The sequence below is a fragment of the Heteronotia binoei genome, chromosome 15, assembly GCF_032191835.1.
Source record: "Heteronotia binoei isolate CCM8104 ecotype False Entrance Well chromosome 15, APGP_CSIRO_Hbin_v1, whole genome shotgun sequence".
Lineage (NCBI taxonomy): Eukaryota > Metazoa > Chordata > Lepidosauria > Squamata > Gekkonidae > Heteronotia > Heteronotia binoei.
This window is the reverse complement of record NC_083237.1, coordinates 1,238,791-1,259,324: the sequence shown is the minus strand read 5'-3', so window position 1 is coordinate 1,259,324 and position 20,534 is coordinate 1,238,791. Positions and strand designations below refer to the sequence as shown.

The following is a 20,534-nucleotide window of genomic DNA, read 5'->3' as shown; positions in this document are numbered from 1 at the left end:
TACTCCAAATGAGACAGCACCATCGATTTATACAGGGGCATCATGATACCGGCTGATTTGTTTTCAATTCCCTTCCTAATACTTCCCAGCATGGCGTTGGCCTTTTTTATTGCAATCGCACACTGTCTTGACATTTTCAGTGAGTTTTCTCTCTGGAGGATGGCAACCCTGGCATTGGGGAGAGTTTCGGGACACCTTTCCCCTCATCCATCTGGGCCTTGCTTTGGCTGCACAGATACTAAAATTGGACGGCTACAGAGAAGCTTTTGTCTTCCTTTCCTAGAGAGCAGGAGGGCTCTGAGGCCGTTGTGTCTTCTCAAGGGATGTCAAGTGCAAGGGACAGGCTTCTGCTGGACCACTAAGCCCCATGGTTGCTAGGCAACTGGGCTCCAGGTGAGCACCTGGTAGCTGGGAGATGCTTCCAGTGAAACCAGTGAGGCCCGGTTCTAACCCACTTGTTTAGCAGGCAGATAATAAAACACAAAGAAAAATAATAGTGGGGGGGGGGGGCGATAGGCAGCCTGTTCATCTTTATTTTCAGATTCATCGCCTTCCCCCCCCCCACACACACACATTGTATATTCAGTCATGCAGCCGGGGAGGGAAACGTAGCCTCTGGACCCCTCAAAGGCTTGACCCAAAACAGCACTGAAGAGAGCCGACGGGAACATATGAAGCTGCCTTATACTGAATCAGAGCTTTGGTCCATCAAAGTCAGTATTGCCTTCTCAGACTGGCAGCGGCTCTCCAGGGTCTCAAGCTGAGGTTTTTCACGCCTACTTGCCTGGACCCTTTTTAGTTAGAGATGCCAGGGATTGAACCTGGGACCTTCTGCTTCCCAAGCAGATGCTCTGCCACTGAGCCACCGTCCCTCCCCTGACCAGCAGTGGCTCTCCAGGGTCTCAAGCTGAGGTTTTTCACACCCACTTGCCTGGACCCTTTTTAGTTGGAGATGCCGGGGATTGAACCTGGGACCTTCTGCTCCCCAAGCAGATGCTCTGCCACTGAGCCACTGTCCCTCCCCCCGCGGGATGCAGGCACAGGCGGACTGCCTCGGAAGGGGGGGGTCCCTTGGGCCCGCAAGGCCACCGGGCACTTGTTGGAGGGAGGCTTCCTGGGCCCGGTCGCCAGCAAGGGCCGCGGGCGGGGAGGAAAGCTCCCTCCCGCCTCCCCCGGCCTAATTCCCCCGCCTTCCCGGGAGGAGCCGGTGGGGAGCAAGAGGCCCCGTCCAGCCTCTGCCCCCGCCGGGCTCAGCCCAGCTGCACCTGTGCGCCTCCCACCTGCCGGCCACGCGGCCTCAGAGCGCAAAAGGCGCACCTGGGGACAGGCCTCCCGGGGGCGGTGAAGGAGGAGGCAGACCCCCCTCCCTCTCGCCAGCCGGGCCTCGGCGCAACCGCCAATGTGGCAATTTCACCCCGCGCCTCTTCCGCCTGCCAGCCCCACCCCCCCACCCCGTCCATTGAGCAAATCTGGGTCCCGCCCCTTCCAGGGGGAGAGCGCCGCCCCCCTGCCCATTCTGCCCCCACCGGCTCTCCTGCCCTCTGCGGGGGGGGGGCGAGCATCCCAGCCCCCCGACGGTTTCCAGAGCGCCCCCCCCCCGTCTATTGAGCAAATCTTGGTCCCCCCTCTTCCATGGGGAGAGCACCGCCCCCCTGCCCCATTCTGCCCCCACGGGCTCTCCTGCCCTCGGGGGGAGCATCCCAGCCCCCCGATGGTTTCCAGAGCGCCCCCCCCGGTCTATTGAGCAAATCTTGGTCCCGCCCCTTCCATGGGGAGAGCACCGCCCCCTGCCCATTCTGCCCCCACCGGCTCTCCTGCCCTCTGCGGGGGGGGGGGGGCGAGCATCCCAGCCCCCCGACGGTTTCCAGAGCGCCCCCCCCGTCTATTGAGCCCCCCGACGGTTTCCAGAGTGGGGCTCTGTTGCTGTAGCGCCCCCCCCCCGTCTATTGAGCAAATCTTGGTCCCGCCCCTTCCATGGGGAGAGCACCGCCCCCCTGCCCATTCTGCCCCCACGGGCTCTCCTGCCCTCTGTGCGGGGGGGGGGGAGCATCCAAGCCCCCCGACGGTTTCCAGAGTGGGGCTCTGTTGCTGTAGCGCCCCCCCCCCGTCTATTGAGCAAATCTTGGTCCCGCCCCTTCCATGGGGAGAGCACCGCCCCCTGCCCATTCTGCCCCCACCGGCTCTCCTGCCCTCTGCGGGGGGGGCGAGCATCCCAGCCCCCCGACGGTTTCCAGAGCGCCCCCCCCGTCTATTGAGCAAATCTTGGTCCCGCCCCTTCCATGGGGAGAGCACCGCCCCCCTGCCCATTCTGCCCCCACCGGCTCTCCTGCCCTCTGTGCGGGGCGGGGGGAGCATCCAAGCCCCCCGACGGTTTCCAGAGTGGGGCTCTGTTGCTGTAGCGCTCCCCCCCCCGTCTATTGAGCAAATCTTGGTCCCGCCCCTTCCATGGGGAGAGCACCGCCCCCTGCCCATTCTGCCCCCACCGGCTCTCCTGCCCTCTGCGGGGGGGGGCGAGCATCCCAGCCCCCCGACGGTTTCCAGAGCGCCCCCCCCCGTCTATTGAGCAAATCTTGGTCCCGCCCCTTCCATGGGGAGAGCACCGCCCCCCTGCCCATTCTGCCCCCACCGGCTCTCCTGCCCTCTGTGCGGAGGGGGGAGCATCCAAGCCCCCCGACGGTTTCCAGAGCGGGGCTCTATTGCTGAAGCGCCCCCCCCCCCGCCTTGCAGGGTTTGGTCTGTCCCTTTCCCCAGCGCTCCCCCCCCTCGGGAGGCGCGACGTGGACTCTCCCTCCCTCCCCCCTGTGCCGAAGTTGCTCGGTCCGCGTCGGGTCTGGGCGCGGCCGGCCGGGTCCGAGGCGGGGCCGCATCACCGAGGCCGGGCGGGGCGGGATCGCTCCGCGCTGGGGAGAGAGCAGTCCCAGCCGCCCCCTCCGCGCAGCAGCAGCAGGAAGAGGCCCGGCAGCCGGATCCTTCCGCCCCTGGAGCAGCGCCCCGGCGGAGGAGGAGGAGGAGGAAACGAGTCCCCCCTCCCCCACCCTGTCCGGGAGGCTGCCAGCAGGTAGGTGGGGTCCGCAAAGCCCCCTCCCCCGGGATGCAGCCCGCCGCAGGCCCCCAAGGATCCCCCGCCCTTGCAGGCCATTGCACGGCTCCCGAAGAAGCCCCCCAGCCGCTTCCTCCCTAGCAACCGCCTCCCCCAGGGATCCCCTCCTAGCAACAGCCTGCCCTTGCCCCGCCCCTAGCAACCCCCCAACTCCGCCGGGTGCAAAGGCCCCGCCCTCCAAAGCCCCCCCCCCGCCCTCTGTGCTCCGGGTGCAAGGGAGGAGCCGCTTCTGCGCGCCTTGTGCCTCTGCAGCCCCACTTGCAGCCCTCCCGGCCGGGGCACAGGCGCAGGCGCTCCCGGGCCCCTCGCAGCACTTCTGGGGGTGGGCCTGGGGCCTCCTGACCCCTCCCCCCCGAGGTGGCCTCACCCCCTGCTCTGGATCCTGCTCCCAGGAAGCCTGCGGGGGCTGATGCGCGTCCCTGTAGCCGGGGGGCAGAGGTACACTGCTGCTGGCTGGGGAGGTTCCATTGAGCCGGGGCCTCCTGGCTCCTCTTTGGCTTCCTGGGGCCAGCCTTAGCGGGGTTCTTTCTGCTCAGAGAGGGGCTGGAGCCTCTCCGGCTCACCTCTTCATGGCTTTCCAGCCAGATGAAAGAGACGTTGCCTTTGTTGTCAACAGCTGGCGGGGGGGGGAGAAGTCTAGGGCTCCTGGGTTGTTCCCCATAGTGAGGAAGTGGGGTTTGCATGGCCTTATCTTGGCTCTGAGGCCCACCTTTTCAGGAGGTGCTGGGTGAGGTTGTGGGCCTGTCCTTTGTGCCGTGTAGAAGTGTCCCCCTTGGTGTCACCCCCTTCTCTGTGGGGCAGCATCCTGGTGATTCCAGCCCCCCCCCCCCCCCCCGCTTTCCAGTTTCAAATTGATTGAGTTGGGGGTTGGCTGTGAGGTTCCTGTTGTTGCCACTCAGAAAGGCTGTATGTAACTCCCTTTGGCATTGGCGCATGTGGGGAGATCCTTTGGGGGAACTAAAGGGGTGATGATGCATTTGCGGTGTGGGGTCTTGCAATTATTGGGGGCTCTAGAAGGATTGGAAAACTAGCCTGAGCTAAGAAAAGGAGCAAATCCGAAGTCCTCAGGGTTGAGAGACGGCCTGGGCGGCTGGTTCTAGACTGGCAAGGGGTTTTGGAGTTGCCGGCTGCCTGAGAAGTCCTCCCCAGCTGGGCCCTTCTAGCTCCAGTTCCCCCCATGGGCACCATCTGCAAACCGAGGGGGTGCAGAAGGGCACAAATGTGCCTGTTCGCTTGTGAACGAGCGTGGGGTTCACAGCTGTGGATGGGGGTGTGTGTGTGCAGTTGTTGAATGTGGAGTTGGTTGTGCACTTTTGCTCCCCTTGCCACCCACCGTGGGGTGACCTGGGACAAACGTGCCGAGCAAGAGACCTGGGGGGTGGGGAGCCACAAGCCGCATGGGCCGTGCAACTGCGCTGAGTTCTGCTTGCCCAGGGCTGATTGGAGCTCCCAGCTGGCTCCCTGAGGGTGGCTGCCTTTCTCCTGGCTTCCAGGAGGGGTGTGGAGCTGTGCGACTGTGAGGCCCAGAGGAGGCCGTGCTGGCTCCAGTCATGTCCTGGCCTGGCCCCTTCCCCTCCTTCCTCTGATAAAACAGGGCTTAGAAGCAGGAGCCCCAGTGGGCCTGCAGACAAGCATGAAAGGGATCCAGCCGGGATGCTGGCCCTGTGCCGCGGAGGCTGCCTGTCCTTCTGCCGGCTTGGTGGTTTCCGGCGCCCCTGCCTTGCTTCTCCCAGCAGCCTCCCTCCCTCCCCCCACCTTCATTGACACGCGAGGAGACTTCGCTTTCCTTAATGCACTTTCTCTAGTGAGGCAAATGGGATTAGGGATTATGTGGGGGGTGAGGCCAGAGCTGGAAAATAAGCTCCTCTTAAAAATTCAACCCAGACCACCCCTACGGCAGCAGAGGGGTGGTGTGTGCGGGTGGCTTTTCCTCCCCTTGGTCCCAAATCTATCCTGTTGTCAAGGCAACCACCGCTGGGTGTAGAGATGGTGGTGGTGGTGGGGAGGGTGTGTGTGGCCTGGTTGCCTTAGCAACACATTACAAAAACTGTCTCCTTTCTGACTTTTCCTCTTGCCTGGGAGGAGCAGGTACGCCCAGCTGCCGATGGCTGCTGGTTTGAACCTCACCTCTGCCACACACTCCCACGAGGGCAGGACGCGGGCCTGTTTTACTGGGCTGTTGTGAGCTTGCTGCCAAATCATGTGGACAAATGCTTTGAATGCTTTAAAGCAATAAAAATATGAAATAATCCCCCCCCTCTCAGGTTCACATCATATTGGGGCAGTGATGCTCTGTATTCTTGGTGCTTGTGGGGGGGCAGGGAACAGTGGGAGGGCTTCTAGGGTCCTTGCCCCACTGGTGGACCTCCTGATGGCGCCTGGTTTTTTGGCCACTGTGTGACACAGAGTGTCGGACTGGATGGGCCACTGGCCTGATCCAACATGGCTCCTCTTATGTTCTTCTGTGACTCAGAGTGCTGGACTGGAGGGGCCATTGGCCTGATCCAACAGGGCTTCTCTTATGTTCTTCTGTGACTCAGAGTGCTGGACTGGAGGGGCCATTGGCCTGATCCAACATGGTTTCTCTTATGTTCTTCTGTCTGGGGCAGTGATGCTCTGTTTTCTTGGTTCTTGGGAGGGCAACAGTGGGAGGGCTTCTAGTGTCCTGGCCCCATTGATGGACCTCCTGATAGCACCTGGTTTTTTTGGCCACCGTGTGACACAGAATGTTGGACTGGAGAAGCCATTGGCCTGATCCAACATGGCTTCGCTTATGTGACATAGAGTGTTGGACTGGATGGGCCACTGGCCTGATCCAACAGGGCTTCTCTTATGTTCTTATGTGACACAGAATGTTGGACTGGAGAAGCCATTGGCCTGATCCAACATGGCTTCTCTTATGTTCTTATGCATTCACATCCACACAGGTGGGAGCCTGTAGGTTCCAGAGGCCACTGCTGCCCTCCCCCCTTGTGGGTTTGCCCATTTCCCACTCTGACCTGGGGGGGCTTTTACAGCCAGAGGGGGTTAAGGGAGAGCCTTGTTGCTCAATGGCCTCAGAGCAAGCTAATTTGTGCAGGAGCTCACAAATTTAATGCCAGTAGCTCACAAATCAATATTTTTGCTCACAAGACTCCACAGCTTAAAGGGGACATTGGCTGGTGTTTGAGGCGATCGGACAAATATGTCTTTTTGGTGCTTAGCGCCCCCCCCCCCCCCACCGGAGCCTTCCAAGGTATTCTTCATTCTCCACCCAGGCAGGCAGAAACAGAGTAGTGGTCTTTCCCCTCCCCATGTGTGGATATTTGCATAATGGAGAGCGTGGAGGAGGGGCATGTGGGAATGGTCAGGCTGCCCCACCCCTGCTGAGATGAAGCCAGGCGTTCATTCCACTTGGAGCCTCTCTTCTAGGGCTAGGGACTAGGAGCTGCTGTTTTGAGCTCCAGGTGTGCTGAGCGGCCCTTTTCAACGAGGCTGGGCAGGTTGACTTCCAGAAGTTTTGCTTTGGCCTGAGCAGAGTTTGAACTTCTTTGGGTTCTGGACTTTTCTGGGAGAACCACCAGTGCTTGGACTCATTCCCTTCCCTCCAGCTCTGTAAAATGGGATTGTGCATTGCACAATGTTGTGAACTGGAGTGGGTCCAGAAGAGGGCGACGAAGATGGTGAGGGGTCTGGAGACCAAGTCCTATGAGAAAAGGTTGAAGGAGCTGGGGATGTTTAGCCTGGAGAGGAGGCGGCTGAGAGGTGATAGGATCACCATCTTCAAGTACTTGAAGGGCTGTCCTCTAGAGGAGGGTGTGGAATTGTTTTCTGGCCCTGGAAGATAGGACCAGAACCAATCGGTTGAAATTAAATCAAAAGAGTTTCTGGTTCAACATTAGGAAGAACTTCCTGACCATTAGAGCAGTTCCTCAGTGGAACAGGCTTCCTCCTCGGGAGGTGGTGGGCTCTCCTTCCTTGAAGGTTTTTAAGCAGAGGCTAGATGGCCATCTGACAGCGATGAAGATCCTGTGAATTTAGGGGAGGGGTTTGTGAGTTTCCTGCATTGTGCAGGGGGTTTGGACTAGATGACCCTAGAGGCCACTTCCAACTCTATGATGGGTTGAAATCAAATCAGAAGAGTTTCTGGCTCAACATTAGGAAGACTTCCTGACCATTAGAGTGATTCCTCAGTGGAACAGGCTTCCTCCTTGGGAGGTGGTGGGCTCTCCTTCCTTGGAGGTTTTGAAACAGAGGCTAGATGGCCATCTGACAGCAATGAGGATCCTGTGAATTTAGGGGGAGATGTTTGTGAGTTTCCTGCATGAGCAGGGAGTTGGACTAGATGACCCTGGAGGTCCCTTCCAACTCAAGGATTCTATGAATGGTAATTGTGAAGAAAGCAGCCGGGTGCTGATTTCGGGGGGAGGGGGGGCTTGGGGACTCCCAGAGGTGAATGGCGGGGGGACAGGAGTTCTGCTTTGAACAGCCACCAGCCAGTGCCACATCTGGGGCTGCTGTCTTTTCTGGGCAAAGGAGCCAAGGTCATCTCTCTCTCCCCCCAAGGATTTGTGGCCAGCTGAGTGGGTCTGCAGGCCAGGCTCCCCACGCCGACATCCGCCATGAGCGAGCTGGAGCAGTTGAGACAGGAGGTGGAACAGCTCCGGAACCAGATTAGGGTGAGCAGAACGGCATGGGTGTGGATGTGGATGTGGGTGTGGGTGTCACAACCAAGGAAGCTGCAGCTGTATTCCAGTGTATTTTTTGGGGGGGGGCCTTATGAGTGAACCTCTTTCCAGGCCTCAGTGCTGCAGAAGAGGTTCTAACCTTCAGCACTTTGGAGCCAGCCGTGTTTTGCATTCTTGTCTGACCACCCGCCCCCCCAGCTCTTTATGAGTCCAGGATTCTGGCCTGCTCCAAGACTGGGGGTTGCTGACGAAGGGGGGGGCATATTTAAATCACTTATTAGCTGCTTTTTCTTCTTTCAGAGCCTATGGGGGCTTACAAGACAAGTAAACGACATAAAATAGAATACAGGGGGGGGAAATTAAAATCACAATTTAGGATTCCTAGTAAACTTAGCCAAATGGGGTCCTACATAAAACCATCTTCAGCTGTCTTTGTGAGTAGGAGAGAACTGGGTCCGATTCCCCCCTCCTCCACTTGCAGCTGCTGGAATGGCCTTGGGTCAGCCATAGCTCTCGCAGAGTTGTCCTTGAAAGGGCAGCTTCCAGGAGACCCCTCTCAGCCCCACCCACCCCACAGGGTGTCTGTTGTGGGGGAGGAAGGCAAAAGAGATTGTAGGCCGCTCTGAGACTCTGTTGTTGAAAGGGCAGCTTCTGGGAGAGCTCTCTCAGCCCCACCCACCTTACAGGGTGTCTGTTGTGGGGGAGGAAGGGAAAGGAGATTGTAGGCTGCTCTGAGCCTCTGTCCTTGAAAGGGCAGCTTCTGGGAAAGCCCTCTCAGCCCCAACCACCTCACAGGTTGTCTGTTGTTGGGGAGGAAGGGAAAGGAGATTGTAGGCTGCTCTGAGCCTCTGTCCTTGAAAGGGCAGCTTCTGGGAAAGCCCTCTCAGCCCCAACCACCTCACAGGGTGTCTGTTGTCGGGGAGGAAGGGAAAGGAGATTGTAGGCCACTCTGAGACTCTGTCCTTGAAAGGGCAGCTTCTGGGAGAGCTCTCTCAGCCCCACCCACCTTAAAGGGTGTCTGTTGTGGGGGAGGAAGGGAAAGGAGATTGTAGGCTGCTCTAGGGTGGGATATAAATCCAGTATCATCATCATCTTCTGCAGGATGCCAGGAAAGCATGTGGCGATTCCACGTTGACCCAGGTGAGTTGAGGGGCTTTGGACTGCACCTCTCCCCACCTTGGAGGCCTCCTCTGTCCAGTCCTGCAGAACTGGTGGCCTTTCTTCTCCCCTGCTCCCCCCCCTCCCAGATCACAGCTGGCCTCGACCCAGTTGGCCGGATCCAGATGCGGACGAGGCGCACGTTGCGGGGCCACCTGGCGAAAATCTATGCCATGCACTGGGGGACAGACTCCAGGTACGGAGTGGGAGTGGGGGGTGGGATGGAGGGAGGGAGGTCATGTGGATGTCAGGAATTGGCTGTTCAGCTGGGGGGCCAGGCAGAGAAAGCCCCCCCCCCCCCGAGGCAGCTTTCATTGGAAGTGATTCTGAGATCCCTCTGTGTGCTGGGTGAGCAGGCCAGGGGTCTCCTTCTCTCCAGATCTGCTGCTCCACGTCTTCATAGACGGGCAGGGGCTCTCTGGGGTCTCCAGGAGAGAAAGATGCGCCTTCTGCCCAGGGATGGCCGTGCTCCTGGACTTGAACAGGGACCTCCCTTCCTCACAGAGTAGGGTCTGAGGGGTGCTGTGTGGTGGTGTCTCCCTGCAGGCTGCTTGTGAGTGCCTCCCAAGACGGCAAGTTGATTATTTGGGACAGCTACACCACAAATAAGGTAAGGGGGAGGATGGGAGAGAGATGTAAACGTTCTGGAAATTTTGAAGCTCGGAAAAAACACCAGTTTTTTCCCCTCTTTTTTTTTTTAAAAACGATAGAGATTTTCGGAAAAATTGAAAAAAATGCTAAATTAGCACTTCTTTTTTCTATTCCAGATTGAAAGCGATTCTGTTACTTTAGGAACCTAAAATATGACTAAGGACAATTTTACTTGGCATGAAATTATCACAGCTAGCATATTAAAGATATAGTTTATCCAAACAATTATTGCAAACAGAATTTACTTTTTAAATAATATTTATTTGTAATTGTAACAAATGGAGCAACAGTCTCCTGAACTGTTTACTAGTTTATGTGGAACAGACAGGAAAACTTCCACAAGACAATTTTTAAAAATGCAGAAGTAACAATTATTCGTATTTCCTCTCCACAGTATTAAATAAAAATAAAAAACTCATTCTCATAAGAATTGAAGGCAGGGGAGTGTCTAGAAGGGAGCGTAGGACCAAGTTTCAATGAATGGGCCTGATCTAGGACTTGCTTGTCCTCAGTGCAGAGAAATTAGAGTAATCTGATACCAGACATATTTTTTTAGAAATGATTTGGAAAATTTTTGAACACCTCGTCTTAAAATATTTTATTCATCATGTTAAAATAAAACGTTCCATAATCGATTTTTTTTCTTTTTTTTCAATTTTTCGGGGGGGGGGGGGGACAAAAAAGGCTTCAGGAAAAAAACGGGGGATAAACTGGGTTTTTTCCTGAATTTTTTCGGGGGGTTTTCTGGGCCTTCACATCTTTAGGGAGGGAGCAGTTTGGTTGATCTGGGAAAGCGGAGGTGGTTTCTCATGTACTTCATTTATGCCCCACACTCCTCCCCAGAGGGGTGTCGGAGTGGCTCCTCCATTTTGTCCTCACAAGAACCCTGTGAGGCTCGGCTGAGAGCCTGTGACTCGCCCAGAGTCACCCAGTTGGCTTCTGCGGCACAAGTGGGGGGTTGACCCAGGGTCTCCCAGATCCTACGCTGCCCCTTGAGCCCTGCACCACCCTGGCTCTTCATAGACTCCCTCCCTCCCCCTCTTCTTTCTCTCCTTAGGTTCACGCCATCCCGCTGAGGTCGTCGTGGGTGATGACCTGTGCCTACGCACCTTCCGGAAACTACGTGGCTTGCGGGGGCCTCGACAACATCTGTTCCATCTACAGCCTCATCACCCGGGAGGGGAACGTCCGCGTCAGTCGGGAGCTACCGGGACACACGGGTGAGGAGCTTGTCCCACCCCACCCCTCCAAAAAAAACAAACCAACCCAATCCTTTTGAGGGGGAAGTGGGAGTCCACTCCATCAGACAGCCAGGCGGATGCTGCAAAGTTGGCAACCTGCTAGTGTCACAGAAACGAAGATAATATCAACAATATCAAACTGTGGAATAATAATAATAATGCTGAGCAGTCAGGTTACAACGGATAAAAGGAAGTCCTTTTGCACCCAAAGGGTGATCAACATGTGGAATTCACTGCCACAGGAGGTGGTGGTGGCTACAAGCATAGCCAGGTTCAAGAGGGGATTGGATAAAAATATGGAGCAGAGGTCCATCAGTGGGTATTAGCCACAGCTTATCGTTGGAACTCTCTGGAGCAGTAATGCTCTATATTCTTGGTGCTTGTGGGGGGGCTTCTAGTGTCCTGGCCCCACTGATGGACCTCCTGATGACACCTGCGGTTTTTTTGGCCACTGTGTGGCACAGAGTGTTGGACTGGAGGGGCCACTGGCCTGATCCAACAGGGCTTCTCTTCTGCTCTTATGTGACACAGAGTGTTGGACGGGATGGGCCACTGGCCTGATCCAACATGGCTCCTCTTCTGTTCTTATGTGACACAGAGTGTTGGACGGGATGGGCCACTGGCCTGATCCAATCTGGCTTCTCTTATGTTCTTATGTGACACACAGTGCTGGACTGGATGGGCCACTGGCTTGATCCAACATGGCTTCTCTTATGTTCTTCTGTGACACACAGTGCTGGACTGGATGGGCCACTGGCCTGATCCAACCTGGCTTCTCTTATGTTCTTCTGTGACACACAGTGCTGGACTGGATGGGCACTGGCCTGATCCAACCTGGCTTCTCTTATGTTCTTATGTGACACAGAGTGTTGGACTGGATGGGCCATTTGCCTGATCTAACATGGCTTCTCTTCTGTTCTTCTGTGACACAGAGCGTTGGACTGGATGGGCCATTGGCCTGATCCAACATGGCTTCTCTTATGTTCTAATGAATAATATTCACACTATTGAATTAATTCTAAATGCTGCAAAAATATTACTTCTATATATTTTTCCTTTTTCTAAAGTGTATTCATTTGTTAAAGTGCCACAAAAATTGTAACCACGTATGGTAAACATCAACATTCTCATCGTATTTAAATACTAGCTCAAAAGTCTGTCCCAAGAAGTGTGAATATTATTCATTATTGTTCCATGGTTTGATATTGTTGATATTACCTTTGATTCTGTGAACCCGGCAGATCATGAGGGGGGGGGGACAGGAAGGGTTGCATCAGTGCTTAGTTCTTGGGGCCCTTTCTTACGTGCCCAAGAAATGCTGTTTGCCACTTTGGGGTCCGGAAGCAATTTTTCTTCTGGCCAGATTGGCCAGGGACCCTGGAGAGATCCTATCCCCTCCCCTTTTTTTTGTGATCTTGACTTGGAGCAAAGAGTATCTGGGGGGATATATGAGAATAGCACCGAACTGTTAGGCTGTTTCTTCTTGTTTTACTGTTTTAACTATTGTAAATTATTGAATATGTATTTCAATATTTATTAATCTTAATTGTTCTGGATTTTATGTTGTAAGCCGCCCTGAACCGCCTCGGTGGGGAGGGCGGGATATAAATAGAATAAATAAAATAAAATATATATTTTTGGGGGGGAGGAACTTGTGAGTTCCCTGCATTGTTCAGGGGCTGGACTAGATGACCTTGGAGGTCCTTTCCAACTCTCTGACTCTCCTGAACAGCCATTCCTTTTCTTCCCAAGGGTATCTTTCGTGCTGCCGCTTCCTGAATGACAACCAGATCATTACCAGCTCCGGAGACACTACCTGGTAAGTTCCAGTTGTGGTGGGGGTGGGGGGGGCCAAGATGGCCTAAAGGGGCTGGAGAAAGGGCTGCCTTGTGTGGCTCCCTGCTCACTGCTCCCCCTCCCCCTCCCCAGTGCTCTGTGGGACATTGAAACAGGCCAGCAGACCACGGCATTCACGGGCCACAGCGGAGACGTCATGTCTTTGTCCCTGTCCCCCGACATGCGCTGCTTTGTCTCGGGCGCCTGCGATGCTTCCATCAAGCTGTGGGACATCCGGGACAGCATGTGTCGGCAGACCTTCACGGGGCATGAGTCGGATATCAATGCCGTCTGCGTGAGTTGAGGGCACGTCTTCTGGGGTGGCACCATGTGAACTGGGCACAGCTGCTCACTGCCTTGCAGAGATGGAGGGGAGCCCTGCTGGGGAGGGCGAACTGTGGCTGGGGGGGATTCTGGGACCAGCTGGAAGGGCGGGGTGCGCCAGCTGGATTCCTGCTGCTGTCTTCCTCTCCAGGGTCAGTGATGCTCCCCTCTCCTCTCTCCCCAGTTTTTCCCCAATGGAAACGCCTTCACGACGGGCTCAGACGATGCCACCTGCCGCCTCTTTGACCTGCGTGCCGACCAGGAACTGATGATGTACTCGCACGACAACATCATCTGCGGCATCACCTCGGTAGCCTTCTCGCGGAGCGGCCGCCTCCTCTTGGCCGGCTACGATGACTTCAACTGCAACATCTGGGACTCCATGAAGGGCGATCGCGCAGGTGAGGCTCAGAGACCTTGGGTGGCCTGATCTGCTCGTCACCACAGACTTGCGAGAGATGCCCCCCCCCCTTTCGACCACAGGGGGTGGTTGCAGGAACCAGGCAGCCCCCGCACACACAGGCCTGTGCAGCTGCCTCTTGTACTGCCTGAATCAGACACACACACACCCTGGGGTCCATCACAATCAGTCTCCTGGGTCTCAGGCAAAGAAAGGTTGTTCCCATCACACACCCCTCCTGCCAGTGGTGGCTGGGGGGAGGGGCGGGTGCTCCTTTGGGGTCTCCTTCACCTTGTGTTTCCCTTCCTCTCAGGGGTCCTGGCTGGCCACGACAACCGGGTCAGCTGCCTGGGTGTGACGGACGACGGCATGGCAGTAGCAACCGGCTCCTGGGACAGCTTCTTGAAAGTGTGGAACTGACCTTCCTTGCCCATCCCACCTTTTGGAGGGGGGGGGGAGTGGGAAGCCCGCAGACGGTTGCTTCGTATTCCCCTAATGCAGCCTCTGCCCTCCCTGCTGGGGGGGGGGGGGCCTGTGGCCTTCACTCTTCTGCCCCTCCCCCCAACACTTTTCTCTCTTCTGATTTAAAATGCCCTGACCAAACCGGCTTCTCTCTGGAAGCAGAATGGGAGGTGGTTGGGAGAGGCTGGCTGCCTTCAGCAGTGCCCCCCAAGGGTGGGGGGGGGGGCGGAGCCTGGCCCTCACCTTTTCAGCCTGAAGAAGAAGTGGTAAAGGGGGGAAAGGAATTTGAACTCTTTCCTCTCTGCACCCCTCCCCACCACCTCTTCTGTCACCAGGCTGGGGCTTCTCCCCTCAGGCCATTGGGTGGGGTGGGGGGAGCACGGGTGTAAAACCTTTCATGTGCCAACCTCTGTGTCCCCTCCCCCACTGTGGTGCTTCGGGATTTTGTGGTAGCAACGGTGAAAGGGGGGGCTTGTCTTTGGCCATGCTTCTGGCCTTTCCCAGGCCATGGGAGGGGTTGTAGCTGGCCCCCCAGCTCCGGCAGGTCTGTGTGTAACCTGTAAACTACAGAAACCAAGAACCTGTCGTGTTGCGTTTTCCTTGGGGGGTGGGGTGGGGTGGGGATAGCTGCACATCTCATGTACCCAAAAGGCTGTAGCCTTCGAGGGAGGGAAGGAGGTGGGGGCAGACCTGCAGGCCACTACTGGGTCCTTTTTAAACTGGGGAGGGCAGGGCCCCCCCCCCCCAGCACAAAGCCCTTCTCCTTGAAGTGGGGGAAGGGGGAGAGAAGAAGGTATTTTTTATTGTCCAAAACATTCGCTGCCTTTCAGCCAGCTTATGATACAAATAAAATACATAAAACTGAAATTTAAAACTACAGGTTAGGATTGCTTTAACCAAGAGTCCGAAATAAAACGTGTGTTGCTGGGCAGGGCTTTAAAGATGAAAACCCCACCCATCAACTCAGACCTGCAAGGGTCCGTTGAGGCCAACTAGTCCAGCTTCGTGCATCAGCCTAAAACGACTCCGGCAAGGCAGTGTTTGTCCCAGCATGGCCTGAAGCTTGCCGATGAAGGGCAGCTCCTCCCTTTGGATTTCACTCGGAAGCCAGTGTGCTTGCCGTAGTGTGGGGCTCAGGAGCTCCCGCTAGCTGTGGTGCTCTGCACTGCCTCACACTCCCAGGGTAGCTCAGGTGAGTGAAGGGATGGGCCACTGTGGCTTAATCAGCCTGCACCAGCTGAAAGCCACAGGTTTTTTACTACCAAGAGAGGTGGAGGCAAAACTCCTACCTATAGCTCAAGATGCTATTTTCCTGTGACTGCCTGACTTATCTTGATTTTAGGAAGGTTGTTGGTAAGTTTCCACTTTCTATCCTTGTTGGTAAAATGTGGGTTGGATCCCGTTACTGTTACATGGATTTGTAACTGCCTGACAGATAGCTCCAAAGAGTGCTTGTGAATGGTTTCTCATTCTCCTGGAAGTGTGTGATGCAAATTAAGGAGTGCCTTAAGGGGACCTGTTTTGTTCAGCATCTTTATAAATGATGGAGTAGAGGGAATGCTTATGAAATTCTCAGATGATACTAAAATGGGACAGGGAACAAATACCAGCAGAAGAGAAACAGGATGTAGGCTGATCTTGACAGGCTGGAAAACTGGACTAAACCAATAAAATGAATTTTAACGGATAAATATAAAGTTCTGCATTTAAGTATGAAAAATAAAATGGGGGAGACTTGTCTTAGCAGTAGTCAGCAACAAGGATCTGAGGGTCTTATCATGCGTTCACACAACGTTATATAATGTGCTTTGCATCTGGATTTTACTGTGTAAGAATAGCAAAAATCTGGATGTAAAACACATTTAGTGTAGCGCGAATGCACCCTTAGTGGACCATACATTGAACGTGAGTCAGCAGTGTGATGCGGTAGCTAAGGCAGCAAATTCGGTGTTATGCTGTATCAACAGAAGTTTAGTGTCTGGATCACACAAAGTGATAGTATCGCTCAGACCTCACCTAAGAGTATTGTTTTCAGTTTTCGGCACCACAATTTAAAAGGCTCTAGACAAGCTGGAAGGTGGCCAGAGGAGAGCAACGAAGATGGTGAGGGGTCTGGAGACCAAGTCCTATGAAGAAAGGTTTAGCCTAGTGAGATGACGGAGAGGTGATGCAGCCATTTTGGAAGTACCCAAAGGGCTGTCACATACAGGATGTTTTCTGTTGCCACGGAAGGTCAGACCAGAACACCAGTGGTTTGAAATTGAATTGAGTTTTCAGCTAAACATTAGGAAGAATATCCTGGCAGAGCAGTTCCTCAGTGGAACGCTCCTTGGAGGTTTTTAAGCAGAGGATAGATGGCCATCTGACAGCAACACGGTTGCCAAGTCTAACTCAGAAAATACCTGGGGACTTTGGGGATAGAGGCAGGAGACATTCACATTCCCTAAAATAAGTAAAAATGCAGCAGTGCAGTTCCCCGCTAAATACAGTGTTCATTTCCTTACCCCAAGCAGATGCTTGTCTAGTGTACACTCACACATACAGAGCAGCCAAAATAAACAGTTTGCAATCCCACACTTGTGTGGTCTCATTGGGGCAATCTACTCACAAGTTGAAGTTCCAAGTTCTTCAGACTATGCAGGGAAACCAAAGGTTCTAGTTTAACCTTTCCTACGCAAACGACTTCTGAAAAGATTATAAAACAAACGGGGTCTGGGCTGCTTCCTTCCTTACAGCTCACTGGGAGCAGCCATGTTGTTGTGGCTCACCCTGCCCCCATTCAGCCTGGCTCCTAGATTTAAAGGCACAGACACACCATCTAAAAAGAAAGCCTTTCCAAGTGTCTTCTTAAGCCCTCTGAAGTGGAAAGGCACATGGTGGCTGTTGGGGCAGGGCTTCCCTCCAGCAGCCAGTTGACTGGGGGGTGGGAAGGAGCCTGCAAAGCAGGAGATAGGCTATTTGCCACTTCGGGGTCAGGCAGCAAGTTTGCTCCAGGCCAGAGATCCTTGTGTGTGTGTGGGGGGGGGGGGGTTGGCCATCTTCTGGCATTGTGCAGGGAGTTGGACTAGATGATCCTAGAGCAGGGGTAGGGAAGGTTGGCTCTCCAGATGTATTTTTGCCTACAACGCCTATGAGCCCCAGCCATTGGCTGGGCTGGCGGGAGTTGCATGCAAAAAATATCTGGAGAGCCAATGTTCCCTACCCATCCTAGAGGTCCCTTCCAACTCCTATGTTTCTAGGAACACACAGCACCTAGTCCAAGAGTCACTACAGAAATCGGTGTACTCAAAAATCTACCCTCACCCCTGCAAAAGTTAGTGGGTTGCCCTGAAGAAAAACGCGAGTTTGAGTCCAGTGGAATTTTGAAGACTGACAAAGTTTTAACTAGGTAGAAGCTTTTGTGGAAGAGCCCCGTGGCACAGAGTGGTATAGCTGCAGTACTGCAGTCGGAGCCCTCTGCTCACGACCTGAGTTTGATCCCGGCGGAAGCTGGTTCAGGTAGCCGGCTCAGGTTGACTCGGCCTTCCATCCTTCTGAGGTTGGTCAAAGGAGTCCCCAGCTTGCTGGGGGGAAAGTGTAGATGATGGGGAAGGCAACAGCAAACCACCCTGTAAAAAGTCTGCCTTGAAAGCAACGTCACCCCGGAGTCAGAAATGACTGGTGCTTGCACAGGGGACTACCTTTACCTTTAGAAGCTTTGGTGTGCATCTGAAAGCCGATGCCCAGAATAAAACTCCGTTGGCCTTGAAGGTGCCACTTGACTCAAACTTTGTTCCTCCAAAAGCCCCCCACAATTTGAGCCCCCAAATGAGGGAATGGGCGGAATAGAACTCATAATAATAATTGCAGCCCCTGTCCCCCCTTCCCCCCCAAAAAAAACCCCCATCACAAACCATCTAAACTTTTATTTCCTTGCAAACTTGCAGGGTGGAAGCAGGAGGCTAATTACAGGATACGCATGAGAAAAATATTGTACAGCTGTGGGAAAGGCGGGGGGGGGGGGGGAGAGATTTGGCATCTTACACCTAGGGCTAGACACATACCATATCGAAAGCCAAACGGTTCCTACAATATTTGGGGGAGACGCAAGCAAAGAGGAGCACGGTATATACAGTGGAGACGACCCTGCCCCTCAAGAGGCAGGGGCAGAATCTCAACAGTCCTGGGGGCGGGGGAGCAGCCACGACCCACGGTCCAGTTCCCAAGATGGCTGCTGCTCCGTCTTTCGCACCTAAGTGAAAGGAGGCTGCGATGGGCCCAGGTACTGCCTCGCTCTCCCCATGGAGTCCTGCAGGCAGCTGCTCCCCGTCCTGGCGAGGGGGGAGCTTGTGTCCCCTCTGCTTTAGTCTGTTGAGGGGCAGCAGATCCACCTGACCCATTCGGCAGCCTAGAGGAGCTCAGGAGAACCCTCCACACAGTCTTTCGCCCCGGCCCAAAGGTCGGCCGGTCGGTCTGTTTGCACCAGAAAACGGTGAAGTCTGTAAACATGTTTCCACTCTCAGGAGGAGCCGGGAGTCCACGTTCTCCGCTGCTGCCGCTGCTAGGCCTCCCCATTCACAGTTTCTCGTAATACTCCAGGGAAGGGGCGTCTTGCCTCTGTGCAGGCGCTGGCACGGCAGGGGGAGGTAGATGCGCTTCTAGCCCCCACTTGGCCAAGGATAGCTAGAAGCTGGGAATCGAGCAGCGGCCTCACCGAGTCCGGGGGTGAAGCAGGTGAGCCCTGGCGACTCCGGTGGCCCCCGCCACGCAGCAGCCTCACACGGCCCAGCCAGCAGCAGTGGTTCCAGGCCCCCTCCCGCCCCCAAGTTTCCTTCCGCACTGACAAAGCTGCTGCAGCTGACCACGCACCAGCAGACACCCCCCTCCCCACTTCCCCAATACACAGTGTGCCCCGCGGCAAAAGTTCTGCCCTCTGCCTCCGAGGGGCTTTCCTTCCCACACTGGACAGACCCACACCCGCCTCGCTCCAACCCATCTCTACTCGTGTAATGATTATAAAGGATCCCACCCCACCCCGAAGCGACGTGTGTACAATTTAAGGCATCAGGAAAATCATCTAAGAACAAAACCCCCCAAACAGTCACTAGTGTGGGAACACGCGCATCCCTTATAACCCACTGCGGGGGGGGGGGGGGGGGTTGAGGGAAGAGAAAATGGCCACCAAAGCAATCAATGTCACACCTCATGCACACAACTGGCTGCATAGCATTTCAATGTCCTCCTTCACTTTTTTTTAAGCTGTTCCAAACTAAATTCCCTTTGAACACACAGAGAACCTCTGCCCTTCCTTCTGGCGTAAGGTGAGGGAGGGGGAGAGCTGCCCCCCCCCCCAGCCAAGAAAGGTCGAGCCTGCCCCATTTTACATTCATCGTCACATTCCAAATGGTTGCAAGAAAGAAAAAAACAAGCAGAATTAAAACATTCCTACAGATAAAACCAAAATAAACCCCTCTCCCTTGCAAAGGCTTCTTACTGAGGAAGCCACTGGCACCAATAGGAGCACCCTGGGAGGGAGGGAGGGGTCTGCACCAACAGTCCAGAAGCAGGGTCGGGGGAGTTCTGGCCCCTTCCCCACCCTTTTGCCATGGGGTGGATTCTGTCTGCCCCCTTCTCCACCCCCCAGGGCAGCTGCCCACGGAAGTCTCTCCGGCCTCTTCCCATGTGCTACAACAGAGTCCCACCAGACCTTGGGTTATTTTTTTCTCCTTATTGCTAGGCGTTTAAAAATAATACTGGAGGGTGGGGACATGCGTTGAAGGTCTTCTCCCATCCCCAACATCCCTCCCCTTGAAATTTCTCTTCCAGAAAACTGATAAGGCAAACTTCACACACGCAAAAGCTCCCCCACCTCGCCCACACACACACTTTATCCTGGAGGTGGAGAAATCACACACCTTTCATGAAGGTCAGAGAATGAGGGAGGGGAGACCAGAACACAAACCAAAGTTTTATGGAAAGAAACAAATACCAACGCCACACACACAGAAAGACCGAAAGACAACCTTCAGGAGCGGCCTCTGCCTGCAGCCGGAGGAGAGGAGCTGCTGTCCCCCCCCACCCCCGCCTGACAGGCCAAAAGGGCCGGCCAGCTCTCGTGTAAACTTTGCCCGTACCTTGATAAAGTCTTAGGATTATTATTTCAGTACAACCCGCCCCCCCCACCCCAGTTTTGGTGCAAAGAAAATAAAATGGGGAGGGGGAAATATGGCAGAAGGGTGGAGGGAGCAACACCCCCCCCCAGCCCTTTTCACAACCCAAGCGAATGATTGGTAAAGAGGGTGGGTCAACGTACAAAAATTAAAAAAAAAATAAAAACGCAGCCCTTGGACAGAAGCAGGCCGGGAAGCAGCAGCTTTTCCAAATACATTCTTGAGGCAACGTCCAGGGGGCGAGGAAAGCGATCCGGCACCCGTCTCCCAGATGGCAGCCCCTCCGTCGCCGCCTGTCTCCCAGAAACGCTGCTGTGCGGAAGAGAGAGAGAGAGAGAGAGAGAGAAAGAGCGTCTCCCCACCAATTGGAAGGCCCCAGCAGGAGAGGGATACCCAAAGAGCCGGCTCCAGGGCCCAGACGGTGCTGGAGAGACCAGCTGTCTGCAGCTGGAATGGCAGGGGATCCTCTCTCTTTGGCCATCCTCTGATGCTCTTCTTTGTGGACCAATACTGACCAACGCAAACAGGAGAGGGCAGAAAGCCAAA

General features: G+C 55.0%; 1 protein-coding gene across 1 annotated transcript; it reads left to right on the top strand.

Annotated features, from left to right (window-relative positions):
• The first annotated feature begins 7,634 nt into the window (after positions 1-7,634).
• On the top strand, positions 7,635-14,416 carry GNB2 (G protein subunit beta 2). The gene is made up of 9 exons (XM_060255844.1): positions 7,635-7,758; positions 8,869-8,907; positions 9,015-9,121; positions 9,472-9,535; positions 10,634-10,796; positions 12,570-12,636; positions 12,747-12,948; positions 13,162-13,378; positions 13,691-14,416. Exons 1-9 carry the CDS (start codon positions 7,702-7,704, stop codon positions 13,795-13,797), a joined length of 1,023 nt encoding a protein of 340 aa, XP_060111827.1. The 5' UTR covers positions 7,635-7,701; the 3' UTR covers positions 13,798-14,416.
• The last annotated feature ends 6,118 nt before the right edge of the window (positions 14,417-20,534 follow it).

Excerpts from the sequence above, each read along its gene's own strand:
- GNB2 (XM_060255844.1), top strand. The coding sequence starts at position 7,702 with ATGAGCGAGCTGGAGCAGTTGAGACAGGAGGTGGAACAGCTCCGGAAC. Across the intron at positions 9,122-9,471 it reads CACTGGGGGACAGACTCCAG|GCTGCTTGTGAGTGCCTCCC; the intron begins GTACGGAGTGGG and ends GTCTCCCTGCAG. Across the intron at positions 9,536-10,633 it reads ACAGCTACACCACAAATAAG|GTTCACGCCATCCCGCTGAG; the intron begins GTAAGGGGGAGG and ends TTCTCTCCTTAG.